The 20,601-nt window shown below is 42.8% G+C and overlaps 1 protein-coding gene across 1 annotated transcript; it reads right to left on the bottom strand.

Annotated features, from left to right (window-relative positions):
• Positions 1–319: 319 nt before the first annotated feature.
• Positions 320–17,628, bottom strand: RPP30 (ribonuclease P/MRP subunit p30). The gene is made up of 11 exons (XM_039708726.1): positions 17,496–17,628; positions 16,465–16,520; positions 16,089–16,145; positions 15,306–15,380; positions 14,707–14,778; positions 9,615–9,704; positions 7,274–7,390; positions 3,776–3,805; positions 3,319–3,356; positions 2,113–2,192; positions 320–772 (listed from the first exon to the last, which is right to left on the bottom strand). The coding sequence occupies exons 1-11, from the start codon at positions 17,575–17,577 to the stop codon at positions 663–665; spliced, it is 807 nt and encodes a 268-aa protein (XP_039564660.1). The 5' UTR covers positions 17,578–17,628; the 3' UTR covers positions 320–662.
• Positions 17,629–20,601: the final 2,973 nt, after the last annotated feature.

The following is a 20,601-nucleotide window of genomic DNA, read 5'->3' as shown; positions in this document are numbered from 1 at the left end:
AATGGTACTGTTTGATTCTAAGTTCTGAGGACACAGATGGCCTTTGGCATATGCATCCGGCAAGTCAGGTCAGTTACTCCTACCATAACCCAAATCCAAGATATCTCCTAGGAACTGACAAATCCTGGGATCTTCATTATACCCACTGACTGAAAAGTTGAATAGGAAGCAATTTTTAAAAAAACTGTATCATTATTCTTCTTCACCGGCCACTTGAAAGTAAACTTCACCTACTGCAGCCCCAGTACAACTGGCTTGCATTTGTACAGAGATGTCTTTAAAACTTGGGAAACCAGAAGAGCTAGACTATGAAGGCATGTGTTCGTAGACATGTTTTTAATAAAAAAGGAATGCATGTGTACAAGTGAAAATTTCCACATTAGAAATGTTCTGTTGAGTTTGCATTAACTCCAGGACACCTAAGAGAGGGTGAAGAGTCAGTCTCCTGCCCTTGGCCAGAATCCCAGCATGACCTTTCAGATGTGGTGAATACTATTCACAGTCTCATTCACACAGTTTTCCTCACTTGAATGCTGGAAGAATAATTCTTCTGCAGGCTAAGCAAGGTAGTAAGCGAAAAATAAGGTTGGCAGGAGGTTGGAGGAAGACTCAACCCTGGGTAAAGAAGAGATGGAGGCTTCTGTTGACAACTTGTTCAGTCCTCAAGCTTGAGTCTTAGCTTTTTTGCAGGCTGGCACTGCTGTTTCTTCTTCCTCCACCTTGCGAGGCTTCTTCACCGTGTACACGACGCCACAGGCACTCTTTCGAGTTTCTGGAATACACAAGCAGAAGCTGCAGCACCAGTATTTCAAAGACTGAAATAAAGTCTTTAAGGCATACTCAGTTCAGGTGTCCATGCCCCAAACCACAGCTGGACATGCTGAGCAACCAGCTAGTCAGCACATACAAGCAGGGCTCCTGCAAGGGCAGGGGCTTGGGATTCACTGCATTACAGAGTGGAGAAACTATCGGGGGAAATACAGCAGTGGGTGTAGAATTATAGCAAACCAAGGAAAACCAAGGTCTGCAGGGGCTGAGGAGCTGCAGAGACACAAAACCATAGGAAACCAAGCTTAGTCAGTTCAATAATCACAGAAGAACACATTCTTGAACCACTGTCAAAAGCATTTCTGAGTCAAACATCCTGTTGTTAAAAAAACACTAAAAATGTATTCACATACCCCAGGATTCTTAGACTATGTGGGCACAATTGTATTGGCAGATGATCCCCTACATACCAAGGAAGTATTTTATGGTATTCAAGAATTTTATTTTCCAAACTCTCATCATGAAATACTGGTCAAATAACCTACTGAGCCAAATCCAATTTTGTAATTACTGGTGGGAAGCTTCTTGGCAAAATTTGAGTTAGAAGAGATTCCCTACAAATACTTCATTAGCAGAGAGGCTCTGCAAGAACCTTGACAAAATATATTGACTTATTCCACGCTAGTATCCTCTCTGGGACAAGGGAAATGGCACTTGCTATTTAATTTCACAGTTAAGATAGATGACAGGCTTGAGAAATCCCATGTAAATTTGATAAACTCTGTATTTCTAGGTAGATGAGCAGCAGGATGGAGGACAACCTGTTGATTTTGCCATGAGTCTGAAATTATCCACACTGAAGAGTGAGTCAGAAATAATCCACATATTAAAACATCAGAAAGGGATATGACTAAGGTTGCTTCTGCACACGTGCTGCAAACAGGCAAATGCAAAACACATGCATACTCATTTTTTGACATCAGTCACTGAGTTTTTGTCAGTGTCACCAGGATGAGCATTCAAACCTTTCTGAAATGCGATAGTTTCACTATGAAGCACAGCAGCAGGTTCCTATTTTGGTTAAACCATTTATGACTCTTTAATGTGGTTGTATGAGTCCTCCAGCACAGACAGCACCATCAGTTCAGCCACTGATTTGCCAACATGGCAACAAGGGAAAATAAACAACCTTGCCACAAGAGCTCCTCTTCATGCATTGGACAAAGAAGTAAAACCCTGATCTGACTTGCTCTGTAAGGTCTCAGATCTTTTGGAGAATATGCACCAACAAGAACTCAGTTTAACAAATGCACACATTACTTAGAGGAGCTTACAAGCGCTCACCTCCATGCAGCATGGTCGCTCTGCAGTTGGTGGACACAGCTGCCTTTGCTTCACCTTCTGACAGGCCAAACAGCAAACCTCTGTCACTGCTGCTCAGGATCAAAACACACAGGAAGCAACACACACAACAGGGAAGGCTTTCTGCACGACAAGCTTGCTTACTCTACAAATAACTGCGAATTAGCGAAGCTCTAACTCAAAGTGACATTTTGCATAAGGTTACCCAGAAGCAGAGAAATGAGGCACCCAATTCTCCTGGCTGCAGTTCCACAGCAGCCCTCCTGGAAAGCTCCTGGCAATGTTGCTTCTTTCCAGACAAGAAGCTTTACTTTTGAAAATGAAAGTCTGTCAACGCAGAAACATTTTAGACATGCATAATGAAGAAAAAAATTACCCCTCAGAAAATTTCGATTTTGGGGACAGGGCACAAAGCATTATGCTGAAGTTTCCAGCCACCTTTAGCAGGGATGACACCACCTTAGCTATGCTAATTTGGCTTGAACCTGACTGCTCATTTTAAGAAGGAAGAAAAAACGTTGAGCATAAAATCCTTCCAGGCCACACAGCCTCCCACATGATTCTCATGACTCAGAGCATGCTCCTTCCCTTCCAGGGACAGGCCAAATATGTGCTTCAGGGGTGGGGAGAGTAATTAAAAATGCATCTGAACTCCTAAAAGAAAGGAAGAAAAGACACCTTCCTTTGTTTCTAGAACATAATAATGTTATTTAATATTACATGTATTATGTATTATTACTAAGGACTGGAAAATCCAGAACAGAAGTAGTTACTGCTCAGATAGGAACTTCTAATTTTACATAAAAACAATTTTATAGCTTCTGCTACCAAAAATGTGACACTTTGGAGATACTAAGTAATAATTTCTCATTTTGTTCACAGTGTCCTTAGATTTTTATGGATTTTATTAATTTCTCTCTTTACACCCACACAACATTAATGCACATCACAATAAAACATTCCTGTAGCTGAACACAAACACTATTAGTTACAGTGACTTCTCATCTGACCCCATGACCAAGGTCTGTTGCTCCTTCCACACACACTCAGAGCCCTGATTCATTGAATGGGTCACCAAGTACCACTGTATAAAGTTCAAGGACTGTAAAGGATGAAAAGAATTTCAAAACCACTTTAAACTTTCCAATGTTACCACTAACTGCTGCCTTTGACTTTGGGAAAGGATACAGATTAGCCACATCATAAGGACCTCGGAGCTCTAGAGGCTAAAACAAAACAAAAAGAAGTTTGGATATGTGAATGCCTTTGCTGTCAGGCCGACAGTGTGAGCAGGCAGGGCAAGGCTACCAGATAGGCAAGATTAAATACCATATAATAGCAAGCTACTGAAGATAATAGTAAATCAAGCAAATACCACTATTTTGGCAAACAGAGTGTCCATCTGGGAGAAAACTGTCATGGAAAATACCACAGCAGCAGCAGCAAAAAAAAAAATCCCCCCAAAACCAACAAAACAAAATAACCAACCAAAAAAAAGGTCCCAAAATCCACAATACAATTCTTTGGAAACAGCAATCATATTTAAACTTACAATTTTTATATGCCTAATGTGTAATTAAAGCTGTATTTTCAGCCAGATAAATATTTAAATTTTTCTGACTTAAAAAAATAATCTGGGACTTACCCTTTCAGCTGCACTAGATATAACTATGTTCTGGAAAACAAAAGAGTATAAACATTCATCTGTCAGCACCAAGAAATGAAAAAAAAATCAGCAAGATGCAAAAACTTTTTGAGCATTAGCTAAGTTCAGGCTCAGAGCCCACTTAAACATCAGAGTATCTGATGGCCTCAGATGAACTCTGTCAGGGTGGGAATCTTAATTTAGGGACATGATAAACTTAGTTATTGCCCTGTCCCCTACACGGACAGGGGCACAGGCACAACCCCTCCCTTGGAATTACAAACCTCTCACAGCCAGAGAGGAGATTAGGAAGTACATCTCATTTCAGAGGGATGGCTAAGCAGTGTAAGAGTCCAGAGTGATGGCATTAAGCAATCACCTATCAGCCTGTATCTCTCACAGTGGACTTCAAAGTGCCCTTAAAGATAAAGAAAAAACGCAGAGCAGCAGGCACTGTGTTAAGAACTGTTCTCTTTATTTACACCAGCTGAAAAAGGACCCACATAAACAACAACTCACCTGAGCTGTCACAGAAATGGATTTAGGAGTGCAGGATCCCCCAGAAGCAGCTTACAGACAGTGCTTTGAGACAGTTTGGTGCTCCCAGATTTTCAGCCTATGCTGTTGCAGTACTACTCAATGGTAAGCATTCATGTCAGCCTTGACCACACCCCACTGGTTCAGGAAATGTATCTACACTTAGGCAGTGGCAGCCACTTCGTGCCACACACTCATTTCCATCAACACTGGCACCCCTATGAAAATCACCAGGCAGAGAAATCCTTCTCCCTTCTCTCCCAAAAGGCTTCTGCAGAACAGGTATGTGACTACACTGGGGTTGGCAGATCCCACAGCTCAGCTGCCAGAGCTCTTCTGATGCTAAGCTCCAAGGATGCTTACCTAGGAGGAGCCTGTTTAGCTCAGGTGGTAACTCTGCAGCAGCAAAATCTCCTTTCAGCTTTTGTTATACTGAATAAAAAAGGCTTTGGGAATTCCTGCTTGAGTGGGTGAGAATTAGAATTGTGCTGAGGCAGAGACAGACTTTCCCTCTCTGACGTCAGCACCACCAACACATCACCCATCTCTGGTTTCAGGGTGAGGCTTTAGATCCTTTCCCCACACTGCTCTGCTTCCCCTGCCACCTCCCCAGCACAAAGAGCTGGCCAGGCACTGGAAGAAAATGCCCTGTGTGCAACTAGAACTCAACAGCTGAAAGACCTACGTGAAACTGGCTGCATGTTCACAGTGTGCCCAAGGTTTCCTCATGTGCTGAAGAGGATGGGACAGGTGACTCTGCCTCACTATTAGGAAAGCCAGAAGCAGAAGCAATATATACATCAAGGTGACTTAACAGCACACATCCTGATGGAGCCCAGGACATTCTTTTTTTTCTGAATAGTTCACCTTTAAAACGACTGCACTATGGATCCCAAAGGTGCTTCTGAGCCTAAGTGATGCTGACTGCAAGAGTTTGCTGGGAAAATTCAACTTTCCTGCTCCAAACTGTAACAACTAATGCCTGTCACCCAGGCTCAGAGCAGCTGTATGAGACATCTGAAGCCAGCACAGGATTGTGGATCACTGCTGTGCATTGGAGATATGCTCTGCCTGGTTCAAAGGCTTTCACTAGGGGATGGGTAAGATGGAGGAGGGAGACAAGAGAAGATAAGAAAAACACTGCTGGCAAGTAAAGGAGCAGCAGGCAAAGGCGAATCCAAGGCAAGAGCTAAAGGGAAAGCTAAAAGGCAAAACACCATCTCCCCAGGTAAAACAGACAGCAGCTGTTCACTACATTGCTCCAGGCAGCCTCCAACTCAGTTACCAAAACACGGGAGGTGAGGGACTGTGGCTATACACACCTTCTGTCTGGCAAGGCAGGCAAGTTTCTCCTTCGTTCCCTGCACATTTTAATGTTTTAAATACACTGCTCAATGCCAGCTCTGAGAACACAAGTAAATTTCTGCCTTAACACAAGTAAATTTCTTTTATTCCTTCTCTGTTATAGCAGGGTTTCTCTGCCCTGCTATAACAGAGAAGGAATAAAGGGATCCAAAAGCTACTACAGGTTCAACAACTACCTGTTACAGAATATGAGTGTTGCATGCCAGGTGCCAACAGAAGCATTTAAACAACTTGCCACCTCACTGACAGAGGCAAGCTCTCAGGAAGGGCTAATAATCATCTCTGCTGGTCCACAGCCTACTGAGTCTGGAGGCAAAGAACAAAGACAAGCTAGCAGTCCTCTTCCAGTGCCTAACAACAACTTGTCATGTGCAGCTCCAGCTGATTTACCTTCCAGTCACAGATGAAACCCTAGACTGAGAGAAGCAGAATGAAAGGGCACCATGCACAGACTGAGTGCCTGAACATCTCACTTGCCCTATCCATGACATCAACTCAACTGGTGCTCTCCAGTTGAACAACCACGTGAGAAGCACATCGTGAGCTGCACAGAGGAAAGAGGAGCAATACCAAAAAGGAAATCCCAAAGGAAAGTGGTCTGCTGTGTACAGAAGTCATGTCCAAGTCAGTACTTCATGTCATTAACTGCCAGGGTTGGGCTTCTCAGGAGAGGCTGTGCAAATACTTACCTGCTCTGTAGCACCAAGGAAATGAATCTGCTTGACTCACCCTGCTGTTCTACAAAAGCTGCCATGCTTGAGGAGAACTGAGGTAATGATGGTTCTACTTTTAATTTACCTTCCAAGCTCTACATCCCACTTCAGATTTTTGAAATCCAGCTTCTCTGGACTAGCTACATGTGGCAGAGGCCATTGACAACACAGAAGGGAGAGCTACAATTTCTGTTAAATTTGATATGACCCCCTATTAAAAAACATGGCCTGAGAGGACACAGCATAACAGACAGCTTAACCTGGTAGCCTGGGAGGAGGTAAGTTATGAAAGCAATGGGTTACAGGCATCTCAAAGTTACTTCTTCCTTGGGTTTCAGTAACATGGAGGCATGCAGTTCATCTGACTGCAGCAAAGCTGTGGCTGACAGCCAGCTAGCTGTTTGGTCTATTTTGGACCCAGAGAATTTACTTGTTAACAAAACAAGGTTTCTGATTTTTTTTCTTATTGTTTTTTAGCCCCCATATTCAAAGTAGGTAGTCAAAAGAGCTTTTGGCAATGAGAAATATGAAGTGGAGGATTTTAAAGAAATACATGAATTTCAGTTCTAGAGTAAGCCTTATATGTCTGGCACTTTAATCTCCCTCCATCCCCTCCCACCTTCGTTTTGGGAATTGCATACCATAACAACACATGGGTTGTTCTGGAAAAAGAGTCTAACAGCTTGACAGCTTAAGAAGAAAGCATGCAGTGGTGCAAGACTGGAAGTATCTGGAGCTACAATGATTGTGTCCTTGTGTTAGTAGGCCAAGATTCAGTCACAGCTTCAGATGTCCCAGCATCCAACTCATTTAAAATGGCTCAGTACAACTCCAGAAAAATTTGAACTGATTTAATTACCTTGTTTTCACTTTGAGAGCTTACCTTTCCTTTGCAGATCTGCATCAGGCTGATGGCATTTGAAATTGTGTATCTTCTCATAGTAGAATCTTTGATGGCAGGCGTGTAAAGAAGTTCAAAGTAAATGCCTCGATCTATTGCCTTCACATGAAAGAGAGTGATCAAAAATCAAAAGGAGAGAAGCCTAACAATCTAACAACTGCTGTCTGTTATTGATGCAGCTTATGCTCAGTTTAACTGTGTCACACAAAAAAAAATTCAGGCAGAATTGTTCCAGTAAGAGCACAGCAGAGCATGAAAGGAGAGTGGGGGAAGGCTTCACTGTACACCAGATACATGTGCATAAATCTTGGAGGACTGATAAATGAGGTTTAACAAACAAATACCAACCACTTATTTGCTGTAATTTGCTATCACTAATATAGACACACAATCAGAGTCGAGGAGACAGAAAACCATTGCTGGTTATCTGCTGTCTTGAAACTTTGAGGACCCTACTCCTGTAGTCCCACACCCTGCTGTAAGAAAGATCATCACTTTCCTCAGCAGCCATGTACTGCAGTTGAAGAATTCCTCCTTGCACAAAAGCAGCAATGAGGACCCTTCTCCTGTCTCACAGCATACTCTGGTGTTTGTGACAATGTTAAACAACAGTGAGTCACAGAAGAGATTTCAAACAGTAATACTGGTTATATTTTCAGCTGCTCTGACATCCTTTGCTATCTGTCACAGTGCCTCACCAAAAGCCTCATTCTTGTTTTGGCAAACACAGAAAGGTTAAGCAACTTACTTGTGCTAGACACAATGTAAGGCCAGGAGTTCTTAGTTCCACGGCACTCCTAAAATGGTATTTGCCTGAAATGATACTCTACTCTTACACAAATATTATTAAAATATGCTGCAATACTGTAAGAGAGTCCAGTAACTGAATACAGCTGGAATTAATCCAGCTCCCACCCATGCATGACCTCTGTATGCAAGCACAACAGAAGCTGCAAGTTTTACACAGAACTGGCCAGATAGCTGCAAACAAAAGAAGTCTGGATGTATCAAAACCAAACAGGTGATGGCAATACACCACCAGCTCCCACCCATGCATGACCTCTGTATGCAAGCACAACAGAAGCTGCATATGCATCAAATGTTTTACACAGAATTGGCCTGATAGCTGCAAACAAGAGAAGTCTGGATGTATCAACACCAAACAGGTGATGGCAATACACCGATTTCCAGTCAAGGGGAATTTTTAACCTCATCCCTACCACTTCAACTGCCTGCCAATCTGTCTGGCATTGTAACAACCAAAACTGACTGCCCCAGGATGCACAGACCAGTCCAACAGACAGACTGCCTTGAAGCCAGGAGTGTGGAAGATGAGAAGTAGCTTGCAAGGAAAATGTCTCCCAACACAGGGCTCTTAAGAGCCACACAGCTCCTTACCTGGGACAGCTGCTGTAGTTTTAGGCAGCTAGGGTACTTTCATGCAGTGTTTCATATAAAATTGTTGTTCCAAGTAGAATGTTGAAATTCTCAGTTTACCATAAACTCCAATGTATTGTTTTTATTCTGTCTCAGAATTAATTCTAGTTCATTTTGAATTTTTATTCTAGGTCAAACTTTATTAAAAACGGAAGTAGGATTATTAGCCAATTCCAAATTTCAATTTTTGAGAACTAAGTTCTACATCAGCCAAGAATGCCCATGTAGAATGAACCTTTACATATACTCAGAGGTGAAAACAAGTTCCCATAACAGCATGTTTAGATTAAGTTTTCTGGCAAACTTCCAACAGCAGGCAGAACTATATTTGATCCACACTGATAGCCACCTTGGGTCCCACAGCATGTATTTAGCAATGCTACATTTGGTTCATTTACTAAGACATTCTTTTCTCCAAGTATGGATTCAATACAGTTGTCTTTCAAGTATCCAGCACAACATCCTTCTCCTAAATTAACACTGCCATTAACATTTCCTGTCTTTTAAATCAAAGGGCTGTTTATCTGTTTTGACACAGCTGTACCATTTCTGGTTTGGGAAGCAGCTTTGTCAGCAATCACACCATATCTCCCTGCTTAGCAGCACAGTGGCCTCAAGGCTCTGTTTCCACTCCTTGGGAACACCACTTCTGCCTTCTTAAGTGGGGGACAGGAGGAGAAAAAGAAAGAACATACATCACTGTGTATTAAGTGCTGCAGTGGAGGCCCTGAAGTGAAGGACATTTGAAACAAAACTACACATTATGCAAGAAAATAAAAGAACCACTTGGATAGGAATGGTGGGTGGAAAGCAGTAGGGAATTCAACTCAAATTTTGTATTTAATGTCAGTCTAACAGCAAGAATACAATTTAGATGTAAATTTACCATATTCACAGGGGGCCTTCTGAAGTAGAATGGCAGCTTTTCTGTAACATTTATGCAGACCAGATCCACATCTAGTGTTGTGCAAGCAATCTACAGCAAAGAAACAGGAACAGATTATTAGATATGCCAAAAAAATGCATAACCAACTTGAGGTGCACTAATATTCTCCTTCACTTCTTAATGCAACAAATGTCTTTCCAGGGTGAGTTCAGTTTTAAAATTAAGAGGTACTAAGCCTTGCAGGTATGCCAATACAACAGCAGCATTTGAGACTTAAAACCCAAGTCTTCCCTTTCTTACAGAACTAATTTCCCAATAAAATAATGGTCAACCCCAAAGCAATACCTACTTCTTTGTTTTTATCTGACAGAGGACACACAGAAGCAATGCTGGCTTTTGACAAAAGAACTCTCAGATAATAAAGGACAACCCCAGTTTAGAAAGGGAAGAGCCCTCAGGAACTGCCCCTTGTTCCATCACGCTTTGCTTCCAGTGCAGCAGCACCTGTTTGTTTTCAGGATTAATTACTTTACCAGAAGCAACAGAGAAAAAAATGAAAAAAAGCAGAATGTGACTGTTGGTGCTGCCTGCCATATACTGGAGACCAATCCTCAGAGCCTCCCTTTCCTGGCTGGGTGCAGCTCCTCCAGACAGTAGGACCTCTGGCAGAGTCTGGAGACAGCACGGAAGGCTACAGTTTAAGAATTTAGCTTTGAATTCAACCACAATTTAGAGGTTGTATTAAGAGATGGAGGAAATGAACCAGGGGCAGAGGCTCCTCACACTGAGATACACGGAAAATTAAGGGAACCTAAAAGGGAGTCCTTTAATCCACAAGTCCACATTAATCTCATGCACTCAAATTAGGAATTATATATGCCTGCTCTGTAAGGATGATTACACAAGGCCTAACTAATGTCTCTAAGCAGTGCTGTAACAGAGAAGGTAAGACAGGATGAAGAAGCTGAAAAGGAATTTTCTGTGTAGGGGAACTCCCTGCACTCAGAAACCCGGCAGCAACTGCTCCAAACACACCTGGGCCAGGTGCCAACCATTCATCCCTCCTCCCACTGGCACAAAAGCAGTGGGGGCTGCGAGGAGCCCCAGGGGTAAGGGCTGCTCTAACACAAGGCACACTGCTGCTTGGCAAACTGGTCTTCTACCAGTTTGTTCACATGGAATTTGGACGGAGATGAGAGCAGAGGCCCAGCTTTAGGAATGTTTCTTAGCTGTTGACAGCACTCTCTTCTAGACAAGACAGCCACAGCACACATGCAGGCAAACCACAAGGTTTTTGAAGCTGATATGTCTCTGCCAGAACATTCAGACCAAACTTTTTCTTCATGCCCTACCTTTATCCTCCATTAGGCAGGACGTGGGCTGCCTGTGGAATCTATGGCATAGAATTAGATTGGCAAGAGGAAGTTCAGCCCTGCTACAGTCAGCTTCCCTCCTTTTCTTACATGAGGTACAAACTACTACACAGAGGTGATTTATGGGAACATGCACAGAACAAATAGCTCCAAATCCTGCCCCAGAAAATATGTCAGTGAGGTCATTAAAAATTCAGGAAGAGATCATGGCAAAAATTAAGGGAAGCAAGAATAGACATCAGACACATGCAAGTTGTCCTATTTGATGAGAAGTCAAGCCTTCCTAATCAGCTCCAGAAACACTGGAAAACTCTAGACTGTTTTGTAAATTAAGCACAGTGGGAGAGGGAGTGACTCAAAAGCCAGGATATCTATAGGACTGCAGTGACATGAACATTTCAGAAAATACCACCATGGAAAAACAAACTGCAAATCATATTCCTCACATATGAGGAATTCCTGCACTGTCCTGGAGAGCAGATTTCTCCAAGAACTCTAATGTTCAGCCTAGCTCTGGCTCCCAGACAAATCAAATATGCAGTCAAGCTAAGGTTACCCTCCCTGCTGAAAAGATCTGAAGTGCAACAACTTCATCCAGAAAATGACATGCAGCAAGTTGCACAGCCCAGTAGCTGCCTGGCAGCACTGTGGGCAAGAGCCCCATCTGCTGGGAAAACTCCAGCCAGCCATTGATAAATACATCTGCCACTGTCTGGATGCTCTGAAGCAAACTTTGGCAAACGTTTTAGGAACAAACATTGAAATTTGACTTTGCACTACATCTTCAACCATACATATGTAGGTTTTTAGATACTAGTGATGTGCTAAGTGCTTACGAAGAGCAGACAGAACTAACTAATATTACTAGAACAATGAGAAATCTTAGAAAGCAAAGATTTTGAAAAGCAGCAAGTACAGACCCTATTACCTGCATGGAGTGGGCATTCCTGTTGCAGGCCCAATCTTTTTGGGAGACCTGAACAAGGAGCCCAGTCTACAATTGGCAAATGTGGCTTCCTCATCCCCTTAAGGATATAAATTATTTGAAGAATTTGAGCACACCTTTCAGTACATATCACTGACACACTCAGCCACAAAAGGGCTTCCCTGCTTTTGACAAGAGGGCACAGACTAGTTTTGGCCCATGCTAAAACAGGAGTACATCTCCAGTGGTCATGTAATTTTTTCACAAAAACATATAAAATCTTGTTCTGTGGAGAAAATATAAGTGCCAAATTGTTGGTGAGAAAGATGATGCTCTTGAGCTAATACTGAGTTACCAAAAGCCAATAGGAAGTAAATTTGTCATGCAAGGCCCACTCTTGAAGGATTTATTCTTCATAATGAAATATCCATGAGTTGTAAGAGGTAAACTGTACGTGCTGAAACCCCCTGTGTAAAGTCCCTCTCACCTGTGTGATACCTCTGTGAAACTGAATCAGCTCTCCACAGTGAGACAGTCTAAAATCTCTGAAGAAAAGACAACCATACAAAGCTGCCCTGAATGTGAAGGATGAATGAAATCTTTCACCTCGTGCACTTTGCAAGAAACACGCCTGGGTTCCATCCCCAGCTCAAAGTGCTGCCAGCATGGAAGCAATGGAGATAATCTCACTGACAGTCCTGCTTCTTTCCTCACACCCTGTCCATCACCTGCCAGAGTGTCAGCTTAACCAGGCACTGTCTGCACTGGGCTGCCAGAGTACAGCCACCCGCCCTGCGCTGGCACAACTCTCTGCGTGGCTGGCTGCTGAATCACTCTGGGAAAGGGGATCTGCCTGGAAAATAACTTGGCAAAACCTCTGGTTACTGCTCAGCCAAAAGCAGGATCCTCAAAGCAAAGTGCCATGCAGCTGAGCAAGCAAGCAGCCTCAGTAGCAAAGCAGACAGGGAGCTGCGGAAATGAGTGGCTGTTTATGCCAGTTTAAATGCTGCCACAGCTGGATGTGCAACTGCAGCAGGAGGCATGATATGGCTGAAAATAAACAATAATAACCCTTAAGTGAGAGAATACGCTTTTCCCAAAAAAAAAACCACAGCACACCCTGGCTGATCACCTAGTTTCAGGTACTTGTTTAAGCATATGATTGTGGCATTTATATTTTCTGAAAAATCCCTTCACCCAGGATTTTTCTCCTGGGAAGCGAGAAGCCTCAGAGAAAAAGGAAAACAATATTGTCTCATTTGCTTCTCCTGTGTTTGGCTGCTTTGGAATGTGGTTGGAGACTGTTTCATTGGTTTCTGGTGAATTGTTTTGACTTACTGGCCAATCAGGGTCAAGCTGTGTCAGGGCTCTGGAGAGAGTCACGAGTTTTTATTATTATCTTTCTAGCCTTCTGTAAGTATCCTTTCTGTATTCTTGAGTGTAGTATAGTTTAGTATTCTTTAATACAATATAGTATCATAAAATAATAAATTAGCCTTCTGAGAACATGGAGTCAGATTCATCATTCCTTCCTGCCATGAGGGACCCTGCAAATACAATACATGACAAACTGATTGAGCTCACTGGAGAAGTGAGATTTTACACTATTGCCAGAGATCAAAAGAAAGAGGTGGAAAGTGGCCTGCAAAAAATATTTTAAACCGTTTGCCTCTGTCACGCCCCGAAGAGTCTTAAAATCTTTCAAGGGAAATAAATTCAGAAATTAGTTTCATTTTGCCGTAACTCTTATAATTAATGCTTGAATTCTGCTGAAAAATTCTTTAATATTCATATTCTTTGACAGCCTCTTGCTCTGTAGTTTACTTGGACAAGTCTTGAAATAGGAGGGGAAATAATGTAGAAAAACAAAACAGAATAATACAATTGTAATGTGGCAAAACAGGTACTCAGCAGTACTAGGAAGTGGCTTTAACTTATTTAAAAAAAAACAACCACCAGACTCAGTTTTAAACTGAGAAGCTCACTTCAAAAGTAATTTCTTCAAAGAAACTCACTTTTTTTTGGCTGTCCCTCCTTCACACTGCTTTAAACTGCATGCCTTCCTCCTGCCTGCCTAGGCTAACAGAGATAGGACATTTCCACCTACTCACCCAATTCAGACTCAATGTTAATGTTTACAAGCTTACAACAGGTCAGACATCACAATTTTGGGTTTCGTAAGAAAAATTCTGACAAAAACATAACTTGTTTCAAAGTGCTCCACCCAATCAGAACATCAACATCAGCTGTTATCTAGTATCTGAGAACAATTTAAATAAAATATGAAGGAAATGGAGGTGAACAGCCATTAGTGAACCACATTAGTTCCACTTCAAAATCCTCCCTAGCATTTTTGAGACCAGGAATAATTAGCTCTAACAGACGATCACAAGTACATTTTAGGGAAGTTGTCAAGAGTTTGAGAAGTTAAAGCTGAAGACAGAACTTTTCTACATGATGATAGTACATATATATTGGGGAGGAAAAAAGGATGTTTACTCACCTCACTAGAGTACAAGGCACATAAAGGCAACCACAGTGCAGGGCATACAAGTCCCTTCATCAGGCAAATGAGGTAGATGTTTCAGACCTGTCACCTCAGGGTCCTGCAGCCTCCTGCAAATCCTCCCAAACCCCTCAGCCTATCAACTGCCCAGGCAGCCTATAACGTTTGATTAACTCCATGAGGTCTTTACAAAATGGGAAATAAAATAAAAACAAAGCATGTACTTAAATTAGCACAAAGCACTGAAGGCTACTGAATGAGCATTATGGATGAGATGATTGTACTTACATGAAACAGTTTCTCAGTTTTTGGAAATACTGCTATGATGTCATATAACCTTATGTTTGCAGATGTTGATCTCTATAAAAGGAGGAAACAATTACTATTTTGAATTCTGAGAGATGACAAAGCCATGCACAATGATTACAACCAAAACAATGAGAATAAAAATCCTTTTTCCTTATCAAGTACTAAAACAAAGCCAATAATCATCTAATTACACAGCAGGTTTCTACAGTGAAGTCATTCATTCTCAGTTTGAGGTTTGTCCCATCAATTTACTAAGACACACTTTTTGCTTTGATCTTGTAGCAAAACATAACCAGATGCAAGGGTTGCTCATGGTCTTCTAGTTTATGCACAGAAGTCCAGAAACCAAGGAACAAAACTGCTTTTCCATATTGACAAATGATCAACAGAAGCCATATACAGTCTTGTAAGTCTCCGTCTCCTCATGATCACATTGCTTGTCAGAGATGCAATCTCAGAAATCACTGCTGAGTGCCCTGTAAATTCCAGGATGTTGTTCCCATAGAATTTCCAAAGTTTCATTTATTCATTGAGAAAAAGAAATAAAAGTTGCAAAATTAATTGCTGAGTATACTCACCAAGAGATTACAGTGGGAAGGATCAGAAACAACAAGCGTTAGCCGGGTCAAGACTTTAATTCTTTTAGATGTCCCCTACAGAAACAAGAATAATATAAAAAAAATGTATTAACCCACAGCAAAAATTTGTGGTAATTTCCACCCAGTCTGCTAAAAAAAGAAAATGGTGTAATGCTTATAGTCTTGTTATACTAATTTTCTTAAGTCTCTAGTTACACTTCCTTAATTTACATTATCTTTTTGATATTATACCTGTCTTTACAAAGAACGACTTACTGCATTTCCCTGGAAAAGTGTGAATAGAAAGAAAAGAAAAAAAAAAGAAAAATAACCATGCAGAAAAACTGAGTATGTTTTACCACTGCTATGATTGCCCAGGCAGGCCACAACTGCAAGGAAAAGCAGTGCTTGAATTAATCAATGTCAGTGACCCAAAGTGCATTATTGTATTTCTTTATATCCAAATTTTGCTCCATCAAAACCACAAAGTTATTTCCAAAACTTAAATTTCAAGAATTGTACTGCAATTATTCAACTACAAGCAAATTCTAAATTCACACAAAGCAATTTCTTTAATAATTTCTAAAATAATGAATAGAGCCTACCCTGATGTGAGTTTACTATTCTTCCAATGCTTGGAGTTTTAACCATGAAATAATGGACAAATTTTTCTTTTTTGATTAACACCTAGTACATGAAATCACATATACAAACACACAAAGTTAAAAAAGGGTAACTCAGAATAACAGTATATATATATACATAGAATGTAACTAGACATACTTGAACAATAGGTAAAGATGGAAACAACTCTGAAGGGGATACTGGCTTGGTGATTTCCTTGAAAGAGAACAGAACAAAGTTATTAAAAATGTAATGGGTTATGTTTACATGTAAACAAAAACTGTGTTCCAATCTTAAGAAGAAATTTACCACACTAAGAAAACTATTTTTGTGGGACAGTACATGAACCATATTAAAAATTAATCCGAAGGCACTTCTACTGAAATATAAAATGGGAGTTTTGTTACAAATAGAGAGATTTGTACTTGTGTCTAGATGTGCATTCTGCAGCTAACGCTATTTGGAAACATGCAATAAGGCAGCAGGTTTACTAAAGAAAACATAGTAAGAACAAATACCTCCAAGAAAAAATTACCTGTTTCTTTTCTTTAAAGTCAATGACGTGATTAAGTGCAACTGCAGAATATCCCACTGAAAAACACACAGTAAGGGTATTTTGTCCAGTAAATTAAAAGGAAATAAATCCAATGAGAAAACTGTAAAATACTCATTAAATGTCTTAAAGTTAATAATCATGTGCATGTTTAGGTTTCACAGTATTTTTTAAGAAGACTTGTTCACCTGAAAAGTGCCTTAAAATAGAAAAAAAACCAAAAAACGTGTTTGGCTTTTAACACAGCCCAGGCCTGACAACTCTTACTCAACGGCAGAGCTTTATGAACACAAATAAATGGGTTTGGTGTCCCCAAAGGTCTGGCCTAGCTTGGCCCTGCTTATGACTTTCTTTGTGTAAACCTGCTAAGTGTACTCAGGACGGCTGTTCAAACTGCAGACACGGCAGAGCTGGCAGACACAGCTGTGGGAGAAGGCAAAGCGGGCAATTCCAAGCGATGCCGACTAAACGGAGGAGAAGGCACGGCTCAAAGGGCTCGCAGGAAGGTGACAGACCTGCCGGGGCATTTAAACCACTCGCCCCAAACTCCGCACAGGCAGCACGTGGCTGAACACGGCTCTGCAGGAGAGGAGCCGGGCCCCACGAAACTGCAGCCGGAAAAGCTTGTGCACCACGTCGGGAAAAAAAACAATGCTACAGTGGGATAAGCAGGCAGAGGCAGAGCTGCAAGGCGCATCAGGAGCTCCCCTGCGGCCCCAGCAGGGGGGCAGTAGCAGCTCCAGGAACGGGGCTAGAGAGAGCTGCGGGCCGAGCCACGGAGCGGAGCGCGCCGGGGGAAACGCGGCGGGCCGGGGGGCGAGGGCCGGCCTGCCCGCGGGGAAGGGAAGGCTCATCCGGGGGAGTCTGTGCCCACCCTAGCCCGCAGCTGCGGCTCTGCCTCCCGAGCCGGGGGAGCCACCGCTCCCTGCCCTGTCCCGCTGCCCCGCTGGCCGGCCTGCCCTCCCCAGCTCAGCCCCACCGAGCTCCGGGCCGGCCCCGCTCTCAGGACTCACGGTGCGCCGCGGCCTCCAGCAGGCTCTGCAGGGACTTCTTGTCCGCTCCCTGCGGCAGGTTCAGGTCGGCGAAGCCGGCCATGCTGACGGCGCGGCGGGCGGGCCGAGCCGGACGCGGCGGCGGCGGCACCGCCCTCCCGCCCGCGGCAGCCTGGGCCCTGTAGTCCCGCCCGCCCGGGCCGGCGGCTCCCGCAGCCCCGCGGGGCCGGGCTGCACGTGGGCCTGGCTGCCTCGGCACGGGGTTTGGGTTGATGGCCCTGCGGGGGCACTGAAGGAGATCCCCCGTGGTTCATTCCCAGGCAGCGCAGGGCCTGGCTGCCTCGGCTCGGGGCTGCGGGTTGATGGCCCTGCGGGGGCCCTGAAGGAGATCCCCCGTGCTTCATTCCCAGGCAGCGCAGCCCGGGCTCTGAGGGACATGCCCCGAGCCAGGGGATGCCCGGCCCGGCCGCTGTCCGCAGCCGCAGCGCCGGCCAGGCTCGCCGCGCCCGGAGCCGCCGGGTGCCCGCCAGGTGGAGCGGTAGCCCTGCTCCAGTGCTGTGTTAGTCCCCGTGAAACTCGTTCAGCTCTGTCTGAACGTGGCCAATAAAAGTCAAAACCAATATTTTCTATTAATAGTTTTGTAGTTATTCTCTTTCCTACAAAGCCCCGAGCTGCCATGTCAAAGATCTCCCCTGACACGGAAAAGGACTGAGGAATTCTCACAGACTGATAATCAAATACATGTCTGTTGTGTAGCACTGCCACAAAGGTACTAATACTGTTGCTACTGCTGGTAAATAGCACAGAATATATAAAATACAAATGGAAATTCTCAGTAGGTGGTTTCTGGTGACTTAGAGCGGCTGCTGAAGACAGCAAGACTGCAATTCCTGTCCAACTTCAGGACAACTCCTGGCCAGACCAGAAGGTCCTTCCCTTTTTCTATCTTCAAATCGGGCTAAATGCTCACCAGAGGAAGTCTGTGGAGTATCTGGAGCCCTAAGTTCTTGATAAGTCAAAAATGCTTCTAACCAATGCCTAGGCTGCTGCCAAACCCTGAACATCCCTCCTTACAGGGCCTGACCTTGATGCAGCTTGTGCCAGCTGTGTGCACAGGACTTGTGGGGACCTGGGACTCATTTCTACCAGAGATCAATTGGTTAACAAAGTATGGCTGAGAAACAACAGTGTTGGTTGTTTCTTGGTGTGTTTCTGGACATCCTGCCTGATGAGTTACAAATACCTGGGGTGGTGGTAGCAGAGAAGCTACTTGCGGGTTGCAGACACTGGACTAGGAGTTGAAGCAGTTTTGAGGGTCAGTAGAAAACAGCTCCCACATCTGTATGGCAGGAAAAATCCACATCACCCTGAAAGGGGTAAAAACCCCCCAGCTGGTTTGGTTGTTGTTCATTTGTCCATACCACATCTATGGCAGCATTTTTTTCTTGACAGTATTAGATCAAGATACTTCAATAAAGAAGCTCTGTTTCAGTCCATCTGCATCTGTAAGGTGCTTGCCTGTTACATCACATCAGCCAATATTGCTTCTGTGCCAGCCATTTGAACAAGCAGCCCAGCCTGAATGGTATTGCCAAGGTTTTTCTTCAATGTGTGTGAAAATCGAACAGCTTGAGATATTATTCCAGGTTTTCTTTGGCTCAGTGTTTGGTGTAAATTGATTTGTCTTAATGAATGTAAAAAGTGATCCAGAAGTATGTATCAGTTATTTCTGAATGGCCCTACTGCAGCAGTGTTCAGAGATACCAAAGAAGATTAAGCAGCCTTTGTGTTTGGCAATATACAAGCAAAAGAAACATTTCTTTGAGGTGCTTAGAATGGAGGGCATTTAAACAGATCTTCATGCATAAGATCTGCAGAACCATATTTGCTGTAATGGTGCAAGAATCTCAGTACAAAGCACTTTTATCACCAGGTATCACAAATCATGTACTCAGAACCGTGCACAGCCTTATTTCCAAGTTATTCTTTAGTTATTACTGCTTTTGTTTACACCAGCCCCAGTGGTCTGGGGAGAGCTTCCTTATGGTTCTCACTGTTAAGCTGCAAGCTTCTAACATGCTTTGTTTGAGTACTGTCCTGAAGTTCTCCTTGGTGAAAACAGATCTCCTCACTCCAAGTGTTTCTTGATACACTTAGACAAGCCTTTCAATAAATTTTAATGCAGAAACTGTCACAATTCTTCTAATACATTTTCAATGGGCAGCCCATGGTAGTAACTGTTAAGTTTATTTTGTTTTAGTTCTGCATTTGGCACTTTTAAGGTGCTAAGATTTTATTTATCACTATCTGCCTCAGCAACTCAGTAACATGAATGTCACAGTCACTTTTATCATAACCTCATAACCTCCATAAACTCCAATGTAAAGGTACAGATGGAGTTTTCAGAGTTGGGAGCTCTCATTTTGAGTGATACAGAATTTTAAGCATAAATGTCATCTTAATTGTTCATTTTCTTTTCAGATGCCAGCTTGTCGTTGATAGTATTTGCTGGTTCCAAAAAAGGGAAGACATAATTTCATATTTAAGTTGCACAGATGAAAGTATTTATTTTGACAATGGTAAGAAATGGCCAAATATGGGAATAGTTACCTCTCTGTTTTACTGCCACAGAGTGATGATGATTTATATTCACAAAGACAAGAAAATGCAGAAGAGAAAAGTGCAGCTGCAACATATTTGCTAGAGATTAGACAAGTGTTATTTGCTAAACAGTACATGCTGGGAATAAAAATCAAGGTTTCAGTAATAAAGAAAAGCAAAGCAAAAAAAGAAAAGAAAAGAAAGAAAAGAAAAGAAAAGAAAAGATATGACAGACAAATGAAAACAACCATTTAAGGAGATAAGCTCTCTCAGGCAAGGAAGGACAAAAGAGGGGATGATAAGAAAGAACAAAAGAATAAGAAAAAATTCTGATCTGATTGTTTATTGCATTGCATACTTATGTTGCCTTCCTGCCGTGTGTACAATATTAAATGGTTTAAGAAGGGGAATGTAGCAGTGCCTTCAACTTTTTTAGCTAAGACAAGCAGGGCTATTGTTTTCTGGAGGCAGCTGTGTGAGGGGAGGTGTTGCCATGCTGGGCTGTCAGCGTTTTCTCCTCTGCTGC

Source organism: Passer montanus, unplaced genomic scaffold, assembly GCF_014805655.1.
Source record: "Passer montanus isolate IOZ18808 unplaced genomic scaffold, ASM1480565v1 scaffold21, whole genome shotgun sequence".
NCBI lineage: Eukaryota > Metazoa > Chordata > Aves > Passeriformes > Passeridae > Passer > Passer montanus.
The sequence above is the reverse complement of the archived record's forward strand: the minus strand, read 5'-3'. Positions and strand labels throughout refer to the sequence as shown.

Excerpts from the sequence above, each read along its gene's own strand:
- RPP30 (XM_039708726.1), bottom strand. The coding sequence starts at position 17,577 with ATGGCCGGCTTCGCCGACCTGAACCTGCCGCAGGGAGCGGACAAGAAG. Across the intron at positions 16,146-16,464 it reads ACTTTAAAGAAAAGAAACAG|GAAATCACCAAGCCAGTATC; the intron begins GTAATTTTTTCT and ends TTCTCTTTCAAG. Across the intron at positions 773-2,112 it reads AGCGACCATGCTGCATGGAG|AAACTCGAAAGAGTGCCTGT; the intron begins GTGAGCGCTTGT and ends TGTGTATTCCAG.